The 21,672-nt window shown below is 38.3% G+C and overlaps 1 protein-coding gene across 4 annotated transcripts in view; it reads right to left on the bottom strand.

Annotated features, from left to right (window-relative positions):
• Positions 1 to 1,085: 1,085 nt before the first annotated feature.
• Positions 1,086 to 21,672, bottom strand: part of SYT9 (synaptotagmin 9) — a 122,086-nt gene continuing 101,499 nt past the window's right edge. For 2 of the 4 annotated variants that reach the window (XM_087921160.1, XM_026705884.2), the window contains 4 exons: positions 9,069 to 9,189; positions 7,004 to 7,175; positions 6,221 to 6,350; positions 4,893 to 5,339 (listed from right to left, as the gene is read on the bottom strand). In XM_087921160.1, coding sequence (XP_087777286.1) covers positions 5,232 to 5,339; positions 6,221 to 6,350; positions 7,004 to 7,175; positions 9,069 to 9,189 — 531 coding nt within the window. In that variant the 3' untranslated portion in view covers positions 4,893 to 5,231. Of the gene's footprint in view, positions 2,941 to 4,892; positions 5,340 to 6,220; positions 6,351 to 7,003; positions 7,176 to 9,068; positions 9,190 to 21,672 lie in introns of those variants that run through there. The other 2 variants (XM_026705891.2, XM_087921159.1) reach the window with 2 other exon arrangements.

Below are 21,672 nucleotides of genomic sequence, written 5' to 3' on the forward strand. Positions count from 1 at the left end.
CAGATCCCATGTTTTCTTATAAACCTGACATGGAATGGTATACTCAAATCATAAGCCCCTTCCAGAAGGTTTAGCTGCACTCAGTCTTCAAAAACTGCACCATATTTATCAGATGGCAACATGGACATTCATGATGGTGTACAGCAAGGAGATGGCAGCATCAATGCAGATATGTACAGGTGAAACTCGAAAAATTAGAATATCGTACAAAAGTTCATTTATTTAAGTAATGCAACTTAAAAGGTGAACTTAATATATGAGATAGACTCATTACATGCAAAGCAAGATAGTTCAAGCCGTGATGTGTCATAATTGAGATGATTATGGCTTATAGCTCATGAAAACCCCAAATCCACAATCTCAGAAAATTAGAATATTGTGAAAAGGTTCAATATTTTAGGCTCAAAGTGTCCCACTCTAATCAGCTAATTAAGCCATAACACCTCCAAAGGGTTCCTGAGCCTTTAAATGGTCTCTCCGTCTGGTTCAGTAGGAATCACCATCATGGGAAAGACTGCTGACCTGACAGTTGTGCAGAAAACCATCACTGACACCCTCCATAAGGAGGGAAAGCCTCAAAAGGTAATTGCAAAAGAAGCTGGAAGTTCCCAAAGTGCTGTATCAAAGAACATTAATAGAAAGTTACGTGGAAGGGAAAAGTGTGGAAGAAAAAGGTGCACAAGCAGCAGGAGTGACTGCAGCCTGGAGAGGATTGTCAGGAAAAGGCCATTCAAAAGTGTTGGGGACTTTCATGGGAGTGGACTGAGGCTGGAGGTAGTGCATCAAGAGCCACCACACACAGACGGATCCTGGACATGGGCTTCAAATGTTGTATTCCTCTTGTTAAGCCACTCCTGAACAACAAACAACGTCAGAAGCGTCTTACCTGGGCTAAAGAAAAACAGAACTGGTCTGTTGCTCAGTGGTCCAAAGTCCTCTTTTCTGATGACAGCAACTTTTCCATCTCATTTGGAAACCAAGGACCCAGAGTCTGGAGGAAGAATGGAGAAGCACACACTACAAGATGCTTGAAGTCCAGTGTGAAGTTTCCACAGTCTGTGTTGATTTGGTGAGCCGTGTCATCTGCTGGTGTTGGTCCACTGTGCTTCATTAAGTCCAGGATCAATGCAGCCATCTACCAGGAGATTTTGGAGCACTTCATGCTTCCTTCCGCAGATGAGCTTTATGGGGATGCTGACTTCATTTTCAAGCAGGATGTGGCACCTGCCCACACTGCCAAAAGCACCAAAACCTGGTTCAATGACTGTGGGATTACTATGCTTGATTGGCCAGCAAACTTGTCTGATCTGAACCCCATAGAGAATCTACGGGGCATTGCCAAGGGAAAGATGAGAGACATGAGACCGAACAATACAGAAGAGCTGAAGACCGCTTTTGAAGCATCCTGGTCTTCCATAACACCTCAGCAGTGCCACAGGCTGATAGCTTCCATGCCCCGCTGTATTGAGCCAGTAATTGCTGCAAAAGGGGCCCAAACCAAGTACTGAGTACATATGCATGCTTATACTTTTCAGGAGTCCGATATTGTTCTATGTACACTCCTTGTTTTATTGATTGCATGTAATATTCTAATTTTTTGAGATTGTAGATTTGGGGTTTTCATGAGCTGTAAGCCATAATCATCCCAATTATGACAAATCACAGCTTGAACTATCTTGCTTTGCATGTAATGAGTCTATCTCATATATTAGTTTCACCTTTTAAGTTGCATTACTGAAATAAATGAACTTTTGCATGATATTCTAATTTTTTGAGTTTCACCTGTATGTCTGTGTATATTACCTATGTCTGTGTATATTACCATCTGTTATGCATGTGGTAGTCTATGTCTGTGTATATTACCATAACATGATATTGGAACAGGTTGTTTGTGGGACTGCTTCTGCCTGATTATATCTATCTACTCCATCAAGTCACCAGGCAAAGTATTTATCCATTAAATACTTTGCCTGGTGAGTTGATGGAGTGGATAGATATATTGTGGTCTATTATGGTGCTATCTCTGTTGTAGTTTTGGAACATTATGTCAGTGGGAACATTAGGTCACTCAGAGAGATGCCTCCCAGAAATCTCTTAAAAACATGATTTTCCCCAGCAGCCTTGGGAAAACAGGAACTGTGCAAAATGTTACATTTATATAGAATGTTGGCCTATTTTCTGACAATTTTTATAGTTATAATTAATTGTTTTTAATGGCTGTTTACAGATGTTTTACAGAATGAGGTGGCTGGATGGAGTCACTGAAGCAGTAGAAAATGGACTCCAGAAGATGGTAGAGGACAGGAAGGCCTGGAGGAACATAGTCCACGGGGTCGCGATGGGTCGGAGACGATTTTGCAACTAACAACAACACAGATGTTTTAGACTATTTTTTTGTGTACCACCCAGAATCATATTTCTGAGGTAGGCAACTATATAAATTTGATTGACAAATAAGCACCCACAATCACCTACAGAGGCATCTAGAAAATATAATAGAGTTTTAAATGGCTGATTACACTCAAATTTTTAGGAGGTGAAGTAGCATGAAATATGTGTGCCCGTCTGTGTGTGGATATGCATGTACAGGTCTGGAGATCCTTTATTCTATAAAATTGATTTGTTAATTGAGAACTTAACATAGAACCAAAAATGGGATATTTAGCCTATGATCTTTAAGGATGAGACTGTATCCTCAGGAGCAGAACTCTGCAATGACGCATTTCTTTTGATTCTTTTCTCTGTTATGCATGTGATGGCATGAATCGGTGATATCAGACTTTCTCAACACTGGTTTACAAATCTGATTAACCAAACCACATAACTCCAGAGTATTTAAAAAAAATACTGTAATCAAGATGTCTTGGTCTACATCAGCTTCCCTAATCCAGGTCCTCAATTCCCATAATGGCCATGCTGGTTGAAGAATTTTCAACGTGTCTGAAAGATATCAGATTGGGGAAGACTCATTTTCCATTAGGAACTCGTCAGTCATTCCACTTTTTGATTGACAGTAATCTTGCATACAGTACAGTATAAAAAAAAGTGCTTAACAGATTTGTTGTAGGCTGCAGGGAATATCTGCTAAGTAGCAACATTTTCTTCAAAATCTACTAGCTGAATTAATTGACCTTTCCCCTAGAATGAGGGCTTGAACATCAGATTTTTCAACCCTTTAAGGCAATGTTACAAAGAAAAATGGAAGTTCAACCAACCAGTCAACCAAGACAGTACCAATAGCTACATATAATCAAAACTTTTCTTCTTTTGTTCCAACACATATCTAATGAAAGAACAAAGTTTATACATTTGTTTGCAGAAGGTTAGTGAAAGCTGTAATGGATGGTTTACTATATGGTGTTATTACTTCAATTATGCCTCTCTAAGTAATATTTGTCTTGTATTGTCATGGTTTTTCTAAACATGATTTGAAGCATTCCACAAAATCCACAAGCTTCCTGTCTACAATGAGATACATTTAAAATTGTTTCATGTAATTATTTATAGTGCCTCAATAAAATTTGAAAGGTTTTTGAAATGTTTGAAATTAGAGGAAAATACATTTTAGTTTGTGGTTGGTTGGGTAGAAAACAAATAGATCTTTTTATTAAAACAGGTTTTACAGATGTATAATCAATTTGTTACTTTGAAAACAAAACAATATATATGGCCTGATTTGGATTACATTGAAAAGTGATTGATCTGTAAATTTAAAAGCATATTTGGTGGGTGCTTTTGTTACAAAATATCTATTTAGTAGGAATTTAACTATAATTTATAATTCCATTTTATAATTTACAAAAATATACATACACTTAAAATAGAGTTTAACATATAGAATTCAGAACTCTTATCTTTTAGTAAAGCAGTAAACATTGTTATTTAGTTCCTCTGTGCTACTCTGTTCACCTGGAGGGAAATCATCTCAAAGAACCAGAAAAAGAGTCATAAGTCTTTAGACTTGCTCTGTTCTCATCAGGCCCACAGCTACTCCAGATATCTTGAGATGAAAGATTTGGGAGACCAGCTTATTTCAGCTAACCTAGGTCATATGTACTATGTAACTAGAAAAAAATAGCAGGGGCAAAAGGAATTTTAAAAGGCCAGATAACAAGCTTGTAGCTTCTATATCTAGAAGAATAAATGATTTGCTGCTCACTCTATTAGTTTCCCTACCCATCAAGATGGTAGAAGGAAAGGGCCAGATTCCCAACCTCTATAAAAGTGAACAAGAAAGGCAACATATAAAGAAGGTATCAAATCCTTCCTTCGTTTTGGGGAAAGTAGCAGAAATGCACCCTCCAGTTCAAGGTAATAACTTTAATGATGCTGGAGAAAGGCTTCTCACTATATAGATATTTAGAGGGTACTTTTAGGATACAATATTAAATATGTTTATGACTATAAACTCTTATTCCTAATTTTTCACTAGAGAAAAAAATCAGAAAAAAATATAGGAATTTATCCCTTCCCTTGTTTTACAATTTCAATATCTGGCTGACCATTCAACCACCCCTAACAATTGTTACAATTAATTATTATTTTGTATTGAATATAAATTACAATATAATTATAACTATCCATGCTGCCACCTAAACAGCTACAAGGACATTTCAAGTGTGACTAAAAAGGAAACTTTATAAATTTAATCTTATTTTCTGAGTTTTTTGTATGGCTACGGGCAGGCAGCTCATCTTGAATATTGAAAGGAGTTAGAATTCGGTTTGTGGAAATTTCTAGAACATTTATTGCATGGTAATTCATAGACTGTAAATTTGCAAGAGCGGTTTATCAATAGTATGACATCTAAAGAATGGCAAGTAGGATGTGGCAAGGACGTATTTATGACAATAACCATAAAATAAATAAAAATAAAAAATAAAATAAATAAAATAAATAAAAATAGGATTTTGATAAATTTCAAAATGTATATCAAAATGGATTATCCTCTTGACTGGGACAATGTGACTTATTATATAATTTACCAGAAAGCCCATCAGTAAAAATAGAAGGGTGTTCCTGATAGACACAGGTAACTATGTTAGAATGAAAACTGTAGAAAGCTTCAGGAGCATCTTTGTAACTAATAAAAGTTTTGCATTTCTAAGGCTTGGGATTTATAAATCCTGGGGTTGGGGAAAAGGCGACGGCCAAATAACGGAATTAAGGGATGCCTTAACCCCTTTGGACTCTCTGCAGAATGGCCCCTGAGAAAGTGGCTAAGTAAGGGTTCAACAGGAATGCCAAATTTCTGCTGAATAGGTTAAAAGAGTGAAGAAGCCTCTTCGGCAGCCATCAATGCGCAGAAGGCCTGCAGAACATTTCTGCTCAATAGGGCCCTAAATAAAGACAAAAAAAACACAAAGGCATCTGATTGCAACTTGAGGAGAGCTTTCGACTGCATGTTCTAATCTCTATGTTACTTTTAATGTCAAAGAAGTTTGACATCGCTCTGGACACTGAAGTGGAATTATTTTACCTTAGTTCCATATAAATATAACAATAAGTTTTTTGAAATTGTTTTTCCATATATACCACCCAATGCCTTATATAAAGCACCATCCTTCAAAGCTTAAAGCTGTATATGAGAATGACAACCTGGTTGTCTATCCAAATCTAAGTTTTTTTTTAAAAAAAAATATTCTTAGGTACAGTATATTATTTGGATTTTACCTTAACTTGGAATAATTTTATGTTTAAAAATATATAAAAAAGAGAAAATCTCTGAGGAACAGATTTTATTTGCATTGCGCATCAATTTTGATATAAACCCAGGGATTCCAATATGTTTTATTGGATTTACATTAAGCAAACAGATTCTTTATTCCAGTGCTAGTGAAATCTTGCCAAGAAACTGCAGGGTCCAGGCAATCACCATACATCAATACTGATTCAAAACCACCAGCACCCCTTCACCCACCACACACACAAAAAAAGGAAAAAGGAAAAAGAAACAAAGAAAAGAAAACAAGAAGGAAAGAAAGAAAGAAAAGGAAAAGGAAAGAAAGGAAAGAAAAAAGAAAGGAAAGAAAGAAAAGAAAGGAGAAAAAAGAAAGAAGGAAAAAGGAAGGAAGGAAGAAAGAAAAGAAAGAGAAAAGAAAGAAGGAAAAGGAAAAAAGGAAGGAAGGGAAAGGATGGAAGGAAGAGAAGAAAGGAAGGAAGGAAGGAAAAGTAATTTTAAGCAAAAAATCATCTTCCTGTAAAAGCTCATTTGTCTTACCTCTGCAAGTGGATACCAGCGTGCAATGGGTTTTCGGGGGTAGGAGAGCATTTCATTCCAATGGTCTCGCCCAAGACTTTCTGCTTCGTTGCCTACTTGACAGACTCCAATTACTTCATTGTGACCTACACTGTGAAAATGTTCAATAATATTTATTTCTTAAAATTATGCATTCAGGAACTATGCAGTCCAAATGATCTAATAGTGAAGCAGATGGGTTCTTAAATATATCTTTGCTGTTCATGCTAATGAGATCATAGTAGGGAACAGCATAAATATAACCTTTTTCTCTCCTGCAAAAGCCCCAATGAAAATCACTTCTGCAAAGTTAGCCGATCAAAGACACAAGTAGAGGATTTTCCCTCCTATTAGGAGAAATGTCCTTTCTTTGCCTATTTCTCTAAATGTTCACTTTGAAATTAATGTTCAATTTTTAAAAACCCACCTTTTACACCTAAGCTGCTTGGGCAGTTTGCAGCTCAGAAATTTAGTTCTTACAAATAAACCATGTGTTTCTAGTCTTCTATTGGCCAGTTGGTATCATCTAGTTGATTAGAAAAGCTAAGACCTGATTAATATTTGGGGAAAAAAATCCCATTTACATCAGACTGAGAAATTAAGAAAAACCAAAGAAGGAAACTATCGTGTTTACTTTATTTATCCTGCTAAACAGTTTTAGCAGGAACTCGTAATACCGCCTTTGTGCTAAACATTTGTTCAGGTTTGCACATCCTAATTTAGAGCTTCCACTCATCATTTTTCATAGCTGTCCAGATATCTCACCGGTCATAATCCATAACGGCTATAGACAAGTGAATCTGATCAATGCTTTCTGGAGGGACATCAAAGACTATGGCTTCATTGTAAACAGGATTGAGGGTGTTCCGCTTGATAGAAGTCTTCCTTTTCTTTAATCGTCTCCCTTCACACATCAGTGACACCTTCACATATGGATCTGTGTAACAGGTAGAAGAACCTCAGAATTTTAGTTTGCTTTATTTTAAAGTTTGACCAATCTGTTCGTATGACTTAGCTGCCCTGCCTTTATACTCTTCTCACTGAACAAAAAGAAATGATTTAATTCATGACCTTGCTAATTTCTTTTAGAATTTATTTCTTGAGATAAAAATGAATAACATTTTTACATTACATTGAGGACAAACCCACATCATTAAATCACAGCCTCTAACTTTTTTTGGGGGTGGGTAAATGTAGAGATAGAGGAATTTGCAGTTAAGTTTGCAATAAGCAAACAGGCAACAAAAATGTTGTGCCTCGGAGGTCTGAGCCTGCCTTGTTAGAAGATACAGACTTAAGCAATGAGGAAGAGAGGGATTTGGCCTCAAGATTTGAGCCTGCTTTGCTGGAAGACACAGACTTGAGCCAGGAGGAAGAGGAGGATTTGGCTCTGAGGTTTGAGCCTGCTTTGCTGGAGGATTCGGAATCATCTTCCTCCCCAGGACCTTCCTCCCTGGTTGTGCCTCAGGTGTCGGCAGATAATCAGGAGAGCGTAGCGGAGCCTCTGACTGAGGAATGTTGGTTTGATCCAAGGCAAAGACGTAGACATAGACATGAAATGCAACATAAAAGGAAATGTCAAATCAGGGACTGAGATGAGAGACTGACATGCCCCTCAGGAAATAAAAGGGGTCGTGTTAGCTCTGAATCCTTGTTCGGGACAACTTGTTTATTTGGGATAGAAGCTTTGACAAATTCTCTGTGCGGCGTTTGCCTTTGATTTATGGTCTTGTCTTGTTATCGGACTTGGCAGGCAGCTTTTGGAAGACTGCCAAGGACTTCTCCAGCCAAAGGAGTTTAACTCTGTCATTCCTGGTCCTGTCTGTTTATTTATATTCCTTTGGAAATTTGGACTCTCACCTCGTGGTCACAGGTGAGACAGAACACAAAAATATGCCAGAATTCAAAATATTTGGCTGTTCTTTTTATAGCTATGTATTTTTAGTAGGCAGGCCTATTTCACTTTTAGAAGTATTGTAATCCAGGGGGATAACTGACTTTTTCTGCTCTTCCTTGTCATCATGCTGCCTGGGGAATATTATTAGTCCATTAACTTGGACCATTTTTGTGTTCATCAGATCCAAATGAATAGTGATTTTGTTACTGGGCTAGATCTCCAATGTTAATGTGCCTACAAATATACACAGTCCAGCCCCTGCTTAACAGAGCTTTTACAAAAAGTCCAAACTAAAATCCTTCTCTCTCAATAGAAGGGTTAATCCATTCCAAACACACAAACAGCCTAGGGCAGATAGTTCTGTATATTCAATAATATCATCAGAAATCATTTAGAAGTTACTGCTACTATTAGGGTAGAATTCATTTTTTAAATATCTCCCCTCCCCTAAATAATTGCAATTTAGTATTGAAGGTAAATGTGATATAGTCAATCAAATTTGGAGATAGGGCCACCCTCCTCTTTGGATTTCTTTAGCCAAAACTGTCATATCAGTTTAGCCCTATTTCAAAGGAGGATAGGAAAAAATATTAAGGCAAGTCAGAAACACAGCAAATCCAGGGGGTGAGTAGTTAATATATTGGAATTGGCATTTTTCAGACTCACTCAGGTTTCAAGGACTGAAAATAAACTGCAGTTCTTCTGTACCCCAATTGAAGGAAAAACACTAACAAGTTCACTATCTCTTTTTATTTATCAAACTTTTTACACAACTAACTTTTAAGCAATTTAAGATTGAGTAAGGCACAAATGTATCCCTGCCACATGCATGCCAACAATATTTTTGTTATTTATAATGTTTAATTTACATAGTTGCCTATCTCATACACACATACAAAAATAATCTTAGGGCACTGTGAAACATATTCTTACCTGATGCTCCAGTTATGTCCATTGCTTTTAAATTTCTTGCTTTTATTATAGTTATGGTTAGTCTGCCAGCTGTTGGAAGATAGCAAAGCGAAAACATCAACTCGCCAAGATCCACTTTGTCCTACAGAGCAATAGAATACATAATATGCATTACATATGGAACAATATTAAAAAGGTCTTTCAGCATCTGTTAAACTATCACTAATGAGACTGATAAATCTCTTATTCCTTGCAGTCCCATATTTATCAGGCTTTCAACTTTTTTGCTGGTTCCAGAACAAAAGGGAAATTCTGAGTGAAGTTTTCTGAATAAGATTGCCATGTGGGAAAAGTGCATTTGTGAATCTCGGTTGTTTTTTTAAAAAAGGACCTACAAAGTACCAGATTTATCACTTATTCCTATGTTCTTCTTAGAGCTTCTTTTATCATCTGATCCTATCTTCTTGCTGGCAGAATGAAAAACCTAGAATAGTAAGTAGTAAATCCCTAACCAGAATTTCCCCATTGGAACTAATTATGTTTGTTAAGAAGGAAAAGTTGGAAACCTACTGTTTCCTGTTGGACTATGGATACCCACAGCACAATGTATCTATTGAGTCTAAGTGCTATTGTAAGGGCTATTGCTATATTACTGAAAAGTACTTTTCTGCACAGACCTGGCCAGAATTCATTCGTGTATTTTGAAAAAAATTGCAAAAAAAATTGCAATGCATGATTGATAATAAAACATTTTTGCCCTTCTCTCATTATCAGTTAGACTATATGGGCTTGGTTAGGAAGTTTGATGCCCAAATTCCTAAAAATAATGAATTATGATAAATTCTACTTTGCATGCTCTACATTGAAAATATGTCTACTTTATCCCCATTTTCTATCATGCCAGAAATTGATAAAGTAAGGAGCAGACAAAACTGGGCACTAAAGAACATAAAAAGGAGACTGTCACTTCTTAACAATCATGGAGCTACTGTGGGAATAGGGAAGGAAGAAAAAAAATAACATTTTGACCTGAGCACAAAGAATGGAAATCCAAAAGAATGATAGGAGCAAAAAAAAAAAAAGAATTGTTCAGAATCGAAGTGCTTCGTCCATCTGGCTAGAAAGTCTGAAAGTGATACCCACCATTATATTAGGCAAGATAAATGACTCAGATCAACTCTTGATTTAGGCTACTAGGGCGAATGCTTGCATAATCATATTAATAACACAAGAGCTACATTAGTTAAAACTGCCAACCACTTGTCCTAAATGTAACTCTAAAATGTCTGGTTGCTCTAAAATCACCCAGTTGTTCAGCCACTTTGGCAGTTCCCTTTGTTTTGAGGGGATAAATATTTCAGTTCTTACAGGGCCCCAAACAGCAAATTGCTTTTGAAGTTTTCATACATTAATGATCTTTCCAACCAGCCTATTCCTATTTGCTGCATTTTAAAATTTTAAGTCTGGTTAAAAATAAAAATGGATACAAACAGAAACGTTTGTTCCAGTCTGAGACTGTAGAACTATAGAATAACAGAGTTGGAAGCAGGGGTGGAATTCTACAGGTTCTCACCTATTCTCTAGAACCAGTTGTTAACTTTCTAAGCAGATCGGAGAACCCGTTGTTGGAAGAAATTTCCTTTTGTTTTTCTCTACCCTTCTTACATTCTTGGCAGTATGCCTAGACTTACTGCCTCGAAGGAGGTTTTTTTTCTTTGCTGGTACTTTCTTAAAGGGGAAGGGTTGTTTTAAGCTTTTTACACTGCTGTTGGGAGGAAATACTCCCCTGTTGGAGTTAGCACTTTGAAGAAATAATTGAATAATGAAGCAGAGCTGCTAGAAAGAAGCTTTTAATGACAAGGAACCAAGATGAGTTCAGCAAGGCATATTTGCTAGGTAGAAAGATTGACAAACGTGTTTACATACCCTTTTTGAGTTTTGGTCTAAAACTGGTGACCATTCAAAGTTACAATGGCACTGAAAAAAGTAACTTATGACTATTTTTCACACAACCATTGCAGCATCCCCACTGTCATGAGAGGCCAGGCGAGGAGAAGTGCCCCTTGATGTGAGTGATGTTGACTTGGCCACACCCACCCAGTCACATGACTAGAAAGCCACGCTGACCAGCTAAGCCACACCCACAGAACCGGTTGTTAAAAAAATTGAATCCCACCCCTGGTTGGAAGGGACCTCGGAGGTCTTCTAGTCCAACCCTCTGCTTAGGCAGGAAATCCTACACCACTTCAGACAAATAGTTATCCAACATCTTTTTAAAAACTTCCTGTGTTGGAGCATTCACAACTTCTGGAGGCAATTTGTTCCACTAATTATTGTTCTGTCGGGAAATTTCTCCTTAATTCTAGGTTGGTTCTCTCCTTGATTAGTTTCCATCCATTGCTTCTTGTCTTGCCCTCAGGTGCTTTCGAGAATAACTTGACTCCCTCTTCTTTGTGGCAACCCCTGAGATAGCTGAACACTGCTATTGTGTCACCCCTAGTCCTTCTTTTCATTAAACTAGACCTACACAATTCCAGCAACAACTGTATGTGAGTACACTCTTAAAGCATATACTTTAATTTCCTGCAATGCTGCAGCTCTTTGTATCATTCAAAAATAAATGAGCTTAGAAATGGAATTATCCTGTATCAGTTTTTTGAATAAAATTAGGAACTACAGCTATAGTACCATAGATAATAAATATAAATATAAATATATAGGCATATAATTTCAAACTGGAAGAACTGTCATAACAATATCCTTATACAGGTAGTCTTCAGCTTACAACCATTTGCTTAGTGATCTTTCAAAGCTACGACGATATTAAAAAATGGAACTTCTGACTGTTTTTCACACTTATGATCCTTGTAACATCTTTGTGGTCGTGTGATCAACATTCAGATACTTGGCAACTGGCATGTGTTGATCATTGTTGTAGTGTCTTGAGGTCACGTGAGCACCTTTTGCAGTGGTGTCAAATTGGATTTCTTCAAGGGCTGGATCAGCATTGTAGTTCTCCTCTGTGGGCCAGTGGGGGACACCAAGGGTGGGGGGAGACAGGTCAGATACCTCCTGCAGCACCCTGCTGGCTAAAAATGGGCTGTGTGGGGAGCAAGCAAGGCCCCTCTATGGACTGTGTTTGGCCTCCATTGCCTACTGCACCACTCTGCTGACCAAAAACAGGCCACGGGGAGGCCATGCAATGCCCCCCCCCCCATGGTCCGTTTTGGACAGCAGAGGCATCATGGGCCAGTCCTTTGATATTTCCAGGCTGGCCCTGTGGGCCCGATCTAAGCACCCCATGGGCTGGATCTGGCCCTCGGGCCTTGAATTTAACACCCCTGATCTTTTGCAAACTTCTGACAAAGTCAAGGGGGGAGCCAGATTCACTTGAGCTTGGAAAATAAAATAATATATTAAACTGCCTATCTGAAAATATATACACTGTACTGTACTGTAATTGTGGTCTTAATGCCTTGACATCACTGGAGCCTGAAGTATGAAGCAGTTTGATTGCATGAGACAGGTTTTCTGTTGATATGGTTTTAGAAAATCCACATATAGTACTCAAAGGTTTAAAAAGAGAGCAATCAACTGCATGGGGCTTTACATTACTGAAAAAATAAAAAGTCTCCGATTCCAATCAATCAAAGTTTAGTGGATTGCAGTGGTGTCAAATTGCTTAAAGTAGGAATAGCCTTGCCTTTTGTTTACTTCAGAGGCACAGCTTTAAGGCTGATGAGTTAAAATTGGCTTGTTTCAATGCTGCGATTAGCCACCCCTGGGTTTGAATGGTATAACCAACTGTTAATCAAGAGGAAAGTGCACTTCTAAACCCTCATTATTACAGTCAGGTTGTAGGAGAAGTAAGTTTACCATTCTATTCATCTTGGTATTGCCAAACTGCAGTACAGTATTCCATGTAATTCAATTTAGGAAATCAAACTAGATTAATCTAAGTAGATCTAGGACAACGGGTGTCAAACTCATATCGTCATGTCGTCATCACATGACATTTTGGGACTTTTTTCCCTTCCCTAAGGGGGGTGGCCAGCATGTTACACATCTGGCCCACAGGCCAGGAGTTTGACAGCCCTGATCTAGGAAATCTGTAGAAATCCCCTATTTAAGGAGGAAAGTCCGAATTCATTCATAATAAGGAAGAACTATTGTTATTTCTATTTTCAACAAGCAACAGAATGCAAGAGACCTTATTTGCCTTCAAAGCTATACTGGGCCAAGTCTGCAAGGCTGTCTTGACACATGGGCCTGATCAGGGGTGGGTTTCTACCGGTTCTCACCGGTTCTATAGAACTGGTTGTTAACTTCACCGGTAGTTCTAAGAACCGGTAAAACAGCCCTGCTGGGCCCCACCCCTCTCCACTGCTCCTACGGGCCAAAAACCGGTTTTTATTACTGTGCATGCACAAAAATCTCTTCCTCATTCTCCCCCACCCACCCCTCCCTTTGCTGCCACAGCCCCCACCACTATCCGTCACTCCAAAGGGAAAAAAAACCCTTTTCTTATAAAAACCATTTAAAAAAAAAAACAGGTTTTTACTGTGCATGCGCAAAAATCCCTTTCTCATTCTCCCCCACCCTCCCCTACTTATAGTGCATGTGTGCTAATTACAAAAATTACCCATGCGGCACCATCGCTCACACCAACAGCAGCAGCAGCAGCAGCAGCAGCAGCCCAGCCAGCCAGCTAGCTGCCTGCCTTCTGCCACCCTGCTGAGTGAGGGCAAGCCACAAGCCCTGGTCGCCACTGCAGCTAACTGTCCTCACCCGGCCGTCCTGCCTTATCCTGCCTGCCTCCCGCCACTGCCACTAGCCGGCCTCGCCCACCCCGACTGCCTACCCTGCCGCCGGCCTCTGAAGATGCGGATTGGTAAGTACGATCCTCCAACCTGGTCGCCTACCTACCGCCGCCAGTCCCGGTCACCCGCCCCCATTTTCCCTCACCCGTGGCCCTCCATTGTTGCTGCCTTGCCTTCCCACCACTGATTGAGGAGGCAAAGCAGCAACTCCTGCTGTTGGCCAGTCCCCTACCTCCTCCTGCCGCTGCCGCCACCCCCAGCCCGATTGAGAGCCGACTCCTAGGCCGGGCACTGCTGCCTCGCCCACATGGTGGCTGCCATCTTGGCTAGGCCACTGGCCCGCCACCTTCCCTCACCTGCTGCGGCCCAAGGGTTGCTACTTTGCCTTCCCACCACTGATTGGTAGTGAGGAATCAAAGTAGCAAGTCCTGCTGGGCTGGTCCCCTACCTCCGCCGCCAGCCCAGTTGAGAGCCGACTCCTGGGCCAGCCGACATCGCCGCAGCAAACTAGAAGACTTGGGAGGACCCCAGCATAGTTGGCTAGCCAACTTGCCTGTTTCCTGTTTGGTAAGTTGTTTTTTTTATATTTATGTATTTATTTATTTTTTTACTATCTGTTTTTGTTTTTATTAATCATAAAAACAAAACAGATACTAAAGAAAGAAATAAACACATAAAAATTATTTTACTATTCATCTTGATGTTTCTTTCTCCTTTGCTTAAAGAAACTTCAAGATGAATAGTAAAATAATTTTTATTTATGTGTTTATTTATTTCTTTAGTATCTGATTTGTTTTTATGATTAATAAAAACAAAAACAAATAGTAAAAAAATAAATAAATAAATAAATAAAGCAACTTACCAAAAGGGAGACAGGCAACTACATTGATGTTATACATTATCTGTTTCTTCTTAAATCAATATATAGCAACATCAATATAACAAGAAGTTGCATGCATACATAAATGAATTTTTTTTAAATAAAAGTGTTTCATTTTTTTAAAACATAAACAAAAACATAAAACATAAACCATCTTCAATTACATAGCGTGTTGGTTGGTACAAATCACTTGTGCACAATCTCTGCAGTCTTTCCTTTCCAATTTGCATTAATCCTTATATCATGCTAAGCTATTGGCCACTAAGTGAGCACCTGGTCATTAAGTGAAGACCAGTTAAATTTGGGTTGCCAGCCACATGGCCACCTGCCTGGGCCTTGCCAGGGCCTCCCCAGGCTTTGGAAACTGGCAAAAAGCACTTGCTAAGCAATTGGCCACTTGCTAAGCAATTGGCCACTAAGCAAGCACCTGGTCATTAAGTGAGGACCACTTAAATTTGGGTTGACAGCCAGATGGCCATGCCCATCCCAGTCACATGACCACGTAGCCATGCCCAATCAGCAAGCCACTCCCACCCATCACATGACCACCCAGCCACACCCACAAATTAGGCCACGCCCACAGAACTGGTTGTTAAGAAATTTGAATCCCACCCCTGGGCCTGATGGGTACTTGTCTGTGGGCCCTATGAGCATAGGTGCCCCATATTAATCTGTGTATGTTAACCCTTCAATGTACCTTATATCATATAAATACAACAACATATTTATTACATTTTACTGCATTTTTATTCATACTACCATGCAAATATATGTTTAATTTTATCCACCATTTACATTTTTATTCCTGTGCGTAGTTGTCGTACGGGCCCCGTAATGCTGTTAAGATGGCCCTGCCAGTCTGGTTAGTATTTGGGTGAGAGACTGTCACAGACTACAAAAGCTACAGACTAAACAACTGTAAAAGCACACTAAGACAAGATAACAATTTCACTATTGTTGTTGAAAAACTAGAATGAAATGCCTACCAGGAATCAAGCTTGACTTGAAAGAGATTTTCATTTACCCTTTTCCAGTCTGATTTCTAAGTCTTTTACAACAAATAAAACAGGAGGATCAAAGTTTAGGCCATATGAGTATAACTATAGAATATAACTTTCGCTTGTAAAGTTTCTACCTGTCTTGCAACTGTTCTAAGAGAAAGGAGTTCTGACAGAACTATAATCCTAAAGGGATGGGCAGGGACTGCCAAAGACAAAGACATGTTCTGAGAGGAAGCCACTGTTAATCCCTGAATGAATGGACTTCTGGAAACCTTAAGCTTCTGGCGGGATGTCCTTGGTCTTTTATCTAAAGCCTCTTACTTATATTATCTCACCCAAACTGAATCCCCTTGGAAATAAGGTCAGTCTCTAAAGTAAAAACAAGATCTTGTAAATTTAAATGCAACAATCTGAAAATTACAAGTGTCCTATAAAGTGGCATTAGAAGAAGCACTTCCAGTTTACCAGTCAGGTGAGCTCTATGTTTCATCATTTAAAAAAAAAAAAAAACAACACTGGGAAGTTTTACTGTATATCAAAATATATCTTATTCTTTATATTGTTTCTATTTTCCCTTAAAACATTAACACAGTGGACAGAGAATCAGTGTCACCTCTAGATAATTGGCAGTCAAGCTGAAACTAAATTAATCAAGTAAAAATAGCAAAGGACGGGGGATCTTTTACTCAAACTTCTTCAAACCCCCAAATAAATTACCCAGACTTAATCCACACATCAAAGGATAAGGTCTGTAAACACAAATAGAGTTAATTAAATTAGGTCTCCCAGTGAAACTGAATGTTCACTAGAATAAACATACCTACACACATGCATATGGCCCTCAGGTGTCACCCTACAATCAGCATGTAGACACTTCCACACCCAGGACAAACTCCCCTATATAACTTTGTCCCTGTACCCCCATTTCTCTTCAGCTGCCTCTAAAGGCAAATTTGCTTTTAAGAATAAATATTTCATCTTTTCTCACAGCTATCGGGATCTCATTTTTATTTATTCTTACACAACCCTGGCTCAAGTTGGAAGCTCAAATTATTCTTCTTACAACACACACATCATGTACTTTTAAAATGAAGATTATTCAAACATTTTAAAAATATAATTCTAAGGAGTTGTTCCAAAGGGCTAATCTTCTTTAAATTAAATCCCCAAGTACAAGGCATTTTATAGACCACCTACAAGTATGCTTTTGCAGTTTACTAACTTCTTTGCAATTCCCAAAAGGAAAGCTAAAAGCCATGCTTCTTTGTGGCTTAGCTAGTGTCTGTACTCTTTAACTATGTTATTAGTGTACTGCATGTAATTGTAGCCAATTATCGGTTATTCAGGAATTCGTGCTTTACAAGTCTGTGCCTTGGGATAATGTGAGAGCCAAACAAACGCCTTCTTGATTCCATTCTTCCCACTCAGGATTCTTATTTTTGGTTAAGCAGGGTAGTTTCTGAAGTCTAATTTATCAAGAGCTGTAGCTAAGGATTTTTTTTCCTATCGCTTTTCTTTTCCTTTCTTCTTTCTTGTTTAGTTGAGTATCAAGGCAGAGAGATAGTCACTCTTATGAAGAACTGCAGCAGCAATTACCTGTGGTAAGATTTTGTAGTTAACACAAAAAGTACATGTGCAGTGCCCATCTCTGCATTTTCCAATAAATAATGTTTTAGGCATCTCTACTTGCTTGTGTCCATTGTGGGGGAAAAACAAGTGTTTTGGGTAGAAAATGTTACCGGTATATAATTGACACTTATCCAATAGCATTTACATAGACACAAAATAGCTGATATTTAATATCAGCTATCACTGCTACAAGCTTTGCCCCTTTGGATGTGCATTAATATTACACATACATTAAAAAGTGGTAGGGATTTCATTGTGATATGGACTGCCATCTTCCTGACTGTGACACTCAGCTTTTCCTACCGGGAGCTTACTCCATTACCATCATTCTCAAAGTATCTTGTACCATTTGAAATGAACAAAAGTCCCACAGCAAACAAGGCAGGAATGCCACAGATAAACAACTAACAAGTAGGAGAGGGGATTGTCAATAGCTTATCTAATAAACAATAGTTCCTGACTGCAAAATATCTGTGAATAAGTGATTCAAAATATTCAAAGTGATTCTTCCATAATGAACTTACAAATAATGAGGACAGGAGTTCCTATTACAATTCCCAAGATTTTGTATTGTATCTCCAATCTTGGCATTAAAATATTTTATAGGAATCTGTATAATGGTAGCTTATTTGCTTCTGTCCTGCTGCTATGATGCCAGATTGATTTCCATAACACTCTAGAGATAAGTTCCTCAGAGAAGGCAGAAATATCATTACATTGAGCAGGTATCGTGATTCAGTTTGGATCCACATCCTCTCAATCTCCCTGCATTAGCAATGCTAACATGCTGGCACAGAAATCTTTTTCAGGTATTAAGGAGGCTGAAGATCGAAGTAAGTAAAGCAGCTGAAGTGAAATAGCATAGCCACTTCGTTCTTAGGTCATCATCTCACTACAGAAGCATCCTGAAAGTATCACTCAACCTACAGTACTTTTTTTTGCCAGTAACTTCAGAATGTGCAGCACACAATGCAGCAAAAGACGTACGTTAGTCCTTAAAGTTATTATGCCCAACAAACTAAAACAGAAGCTAAAAACTTGTATGAATTGGAACAGAATGAGGAAAATCCCATTATTTCTCATTAAATCTATCACAATGTGACAAACTGCAAGCTGTTCCTTTCTAGACTGATGTCATTTTCTCCACTCAGCTAAACCCACAAAAAATGTCTAATAAGAGTACGTCAAAAATATTGAGGAATCTCCCTCCACCCACCCACCTACCTATCATTTACCTAAATTCTGTTTATATAGACCTACAAAACAAATAGTACAGTCCACATGGGCTTTACTGCTTAACTGCAACAGGAACCAGGAAACTTTACTTAGAACAAAAATACATAGATGCAAACTTAACATGGATGCAAACTTATAAACATTGCCATCTACTGGTTGGCTGTAGTTATTGCATAAAATATATAAACGTATTCTAACACCCTCACTCAACAATTACTCATGTTAGTCCCATTTCGGATCTCAGTTCTATAGATCCATTTCTTGTGCTTTTTCTTGTTGTCTTGGCTGTACACAGAGATGGCAGTGCTGTTGCAGCTCCAGCCTTGGCTCTCTGAGGGGCTGACACTGGAGCTGCTGAGGTTCTGGCTCCAGCTCCGGGAAATCAATAACTTCTAACTTCTAGGAGTCTTTTCTGAAGAACAGATGTCAGAATTGAAAAACATTGCTATCTAACCATTTTTCTCAAAAATGGGGCACTATCAGCACCTCCGTGGACAGATCAACAATGATTGAATTACAAAGCTGCTTTTACCAATTATGACATTATTATTCTTGTCCACCACAATGTGAAATCACAGTTGCCAGTTCTATAGCTGGTGTTGGGCTTCATATGCATCGAGATTTTCCTAAGAACCTAGGATGTCATAATGTATTAGTGTAGTACATATACAGATTCAAGCAGTATGGCCTTTTGCAATTGACAGATGAAAATTTTGTCAATATGCAGATTTTTTACATACAGTCCAAGGTTTTGGGGTATGGCCACGATTGCCGGTTTATGTCATAATCCTTCAACTTTGATTTTCAGAGAGAGAGGGGGGGATGAATCCCCATATTAGCATCCAAATTAACAGTAAATCAGATCATAATCAAGTATATGAAATTGCTTAGAGTCAATGTTTGCCTCAAGAATTCAACTGAATGTCCATAGATGAACAATGAATATTTATGTAATCTCAGTCCAGAGAGTTGCAATGAAAACTAAGAACACTGCAGCTATGCTAAAAGATCTATCTCTAATCACTATAATGCTATGAATATCACAGAATTGCATAACACCCTTAAAATTATTCCACAAAAGAGCACAGACCTAGGATCTAATATAACATAGACTCAGATTGAACACATGTAGGAATAGATCAAAAAGGGAATTAGTTAAATTAGAATTTCCTGATATCATTGAGTCTTCCTTACTGGAAAAGAAGCTGGAACCTGCTGTTTCTCAGCCTCATTAAAGAGGTTGAAAATGCAAAGAAAGGAGAGAGTAATCACAAAAAATGACCAATAATGTATTAACATTAGAAAATGAGTTTTAAAGCTCACGTTGATGAGGAAAGAGCTCAAAAGCATTTCGAAAAAAAGGAAAATAGACTCTGAATGTGTGAGAGAAAGCATTCACCGTGTGAATTATTCAAGGGTGAGATGAAGACCATGTAAAGTTTTAGGCAAAAGTTCACTCTTCAAAAACAGAATCTCCATAAACTTAAAAGATGCATGGAGAGAGAGAAACGTGGAAAATAAACAATATACTTTTTATTGAAATAGACATGCATCATGGTCTAGAATATATATGATATGGATGTCAACAGAAATGCTCTCCAACATACAAGACATTGAAATAGAAACAAGTACCTGGGCAGATCACAGTCCAATAACACTTGTATGGAAAACAAAAAGGAGATCCAGATGGATTTTAAATAATACAATATTAAAGGAAAAAGATTTTAAACAGAAAATTGAGAGAGAACTGACTTTCTTCTTTAAAGAAAATACAAAAGAGGATACATCATTACAGAATCTCTGGGATATGATGAAGGCTTAAACAAGAGGCTTGATAATGGACTATACAAGGAAAAGAAACACAAAGCAGAGAAAAACCTTTAAGACATTGGAAGATGATTACAAGGGACTGGAAAAAGAGCTACAAAAATTTCCACAAAAAAAGGACATTAAAGTTAAAATGGACATAACTAAACATAAAATGGGGCTAATGGAAACAGAGGAAATAGCACAAAAAATTAAAAATGCTAAGCAGAACTATTTTGAAGATGCAAATAAACCAGGCAGATGGCTAGCATATAAATTGAGAAAGGAAAGAGATTCAAGAAGGATAAATCAATTGATAAACAAACAAGGACATGTATGCTATGGAAATGTGGAGAAGAAAAAAATTATTCAAGACTATTATGGAAAATTGCACCATCAAGAGAATGTTCAGGAAGAAAGAATTCAACAATACTTACAGGAAGCAAATCTGCCCAAGATACCCAAAGATATTGAAATAATGTTAGAAAGTAACATAACATTAAAAAAGCAAAATATTGGAAAAGCACCAGGTCCGGATGGTTTGCCAGCGGAATTTTATAAGACATTTCAGAAAACATTGAATCTTCATTTATTAGACGTTATGAATAGGACTTCCGGTTTGGGCTTCTTCAGCGAAGGACCAAAATCGCAATTGTCCGCGGTTTTGATCCGTGCTTGCCACTGGAGTGCCCCGAGCTGCCCAGACTCGGGGCTGAAGCCACCCCGTAGAGGTGGAGAAGAAGGGGGAGCTGTCAGCGGGGTTGAGGAGAGCTGTATCTCTCCTCCTCGGCTGGCCGTTACTCCCTTTCCCAAAGGCGGTTGCAGCGGTGGTCAGAAATGGCCACCTCCAAGAAGAACCCTACTGGACAAGATTGTGCAGGAGGAAGTTTAAAGGAGAAAGTTTGACTGACCAGGTTGAATGGAGAACATCTATTTAAGGTACCTGGAACCTGAATTTTAAAGACTAATACTATTCCTAAAAAAAAAAAAAAATTAAGCTGCGAAAGAGAAAGGGAAAGGAAATGGAATTGGCTTTTTTTCCTCTAACATCGACAGTTTTAACTGACATGGAACATTAAGAAGAAGAGATTCGAATAAGAAATTTATACTAATCCACTCTGACATTAATAGGCTATTTCTAGCTGGAAATAAAGTGTTAAAGGGATAAAGATTCTTGGATAATTTAAAAACTTTCTTTAAAAAAGAAAGAAAGCAGTGGAGGGAAAAAGGAAAAAGAGGGTGGAATCTGGAAA

This window comes from Pseudonaja textilis, chromosome 1 (genome assembly GCF_049901715.1).
Source record: "Pseudonaja textilis isolate UNSWEBS1 chromosome 1, rPseTex1.2, whole genome shotgun sequence".
Lineage (NCBI taxonomy): Eukaryota > Metazoa > Chordata > Lepidosauria > Squamata > Elapidae > Pseudonaja > Pseudonaja textilis.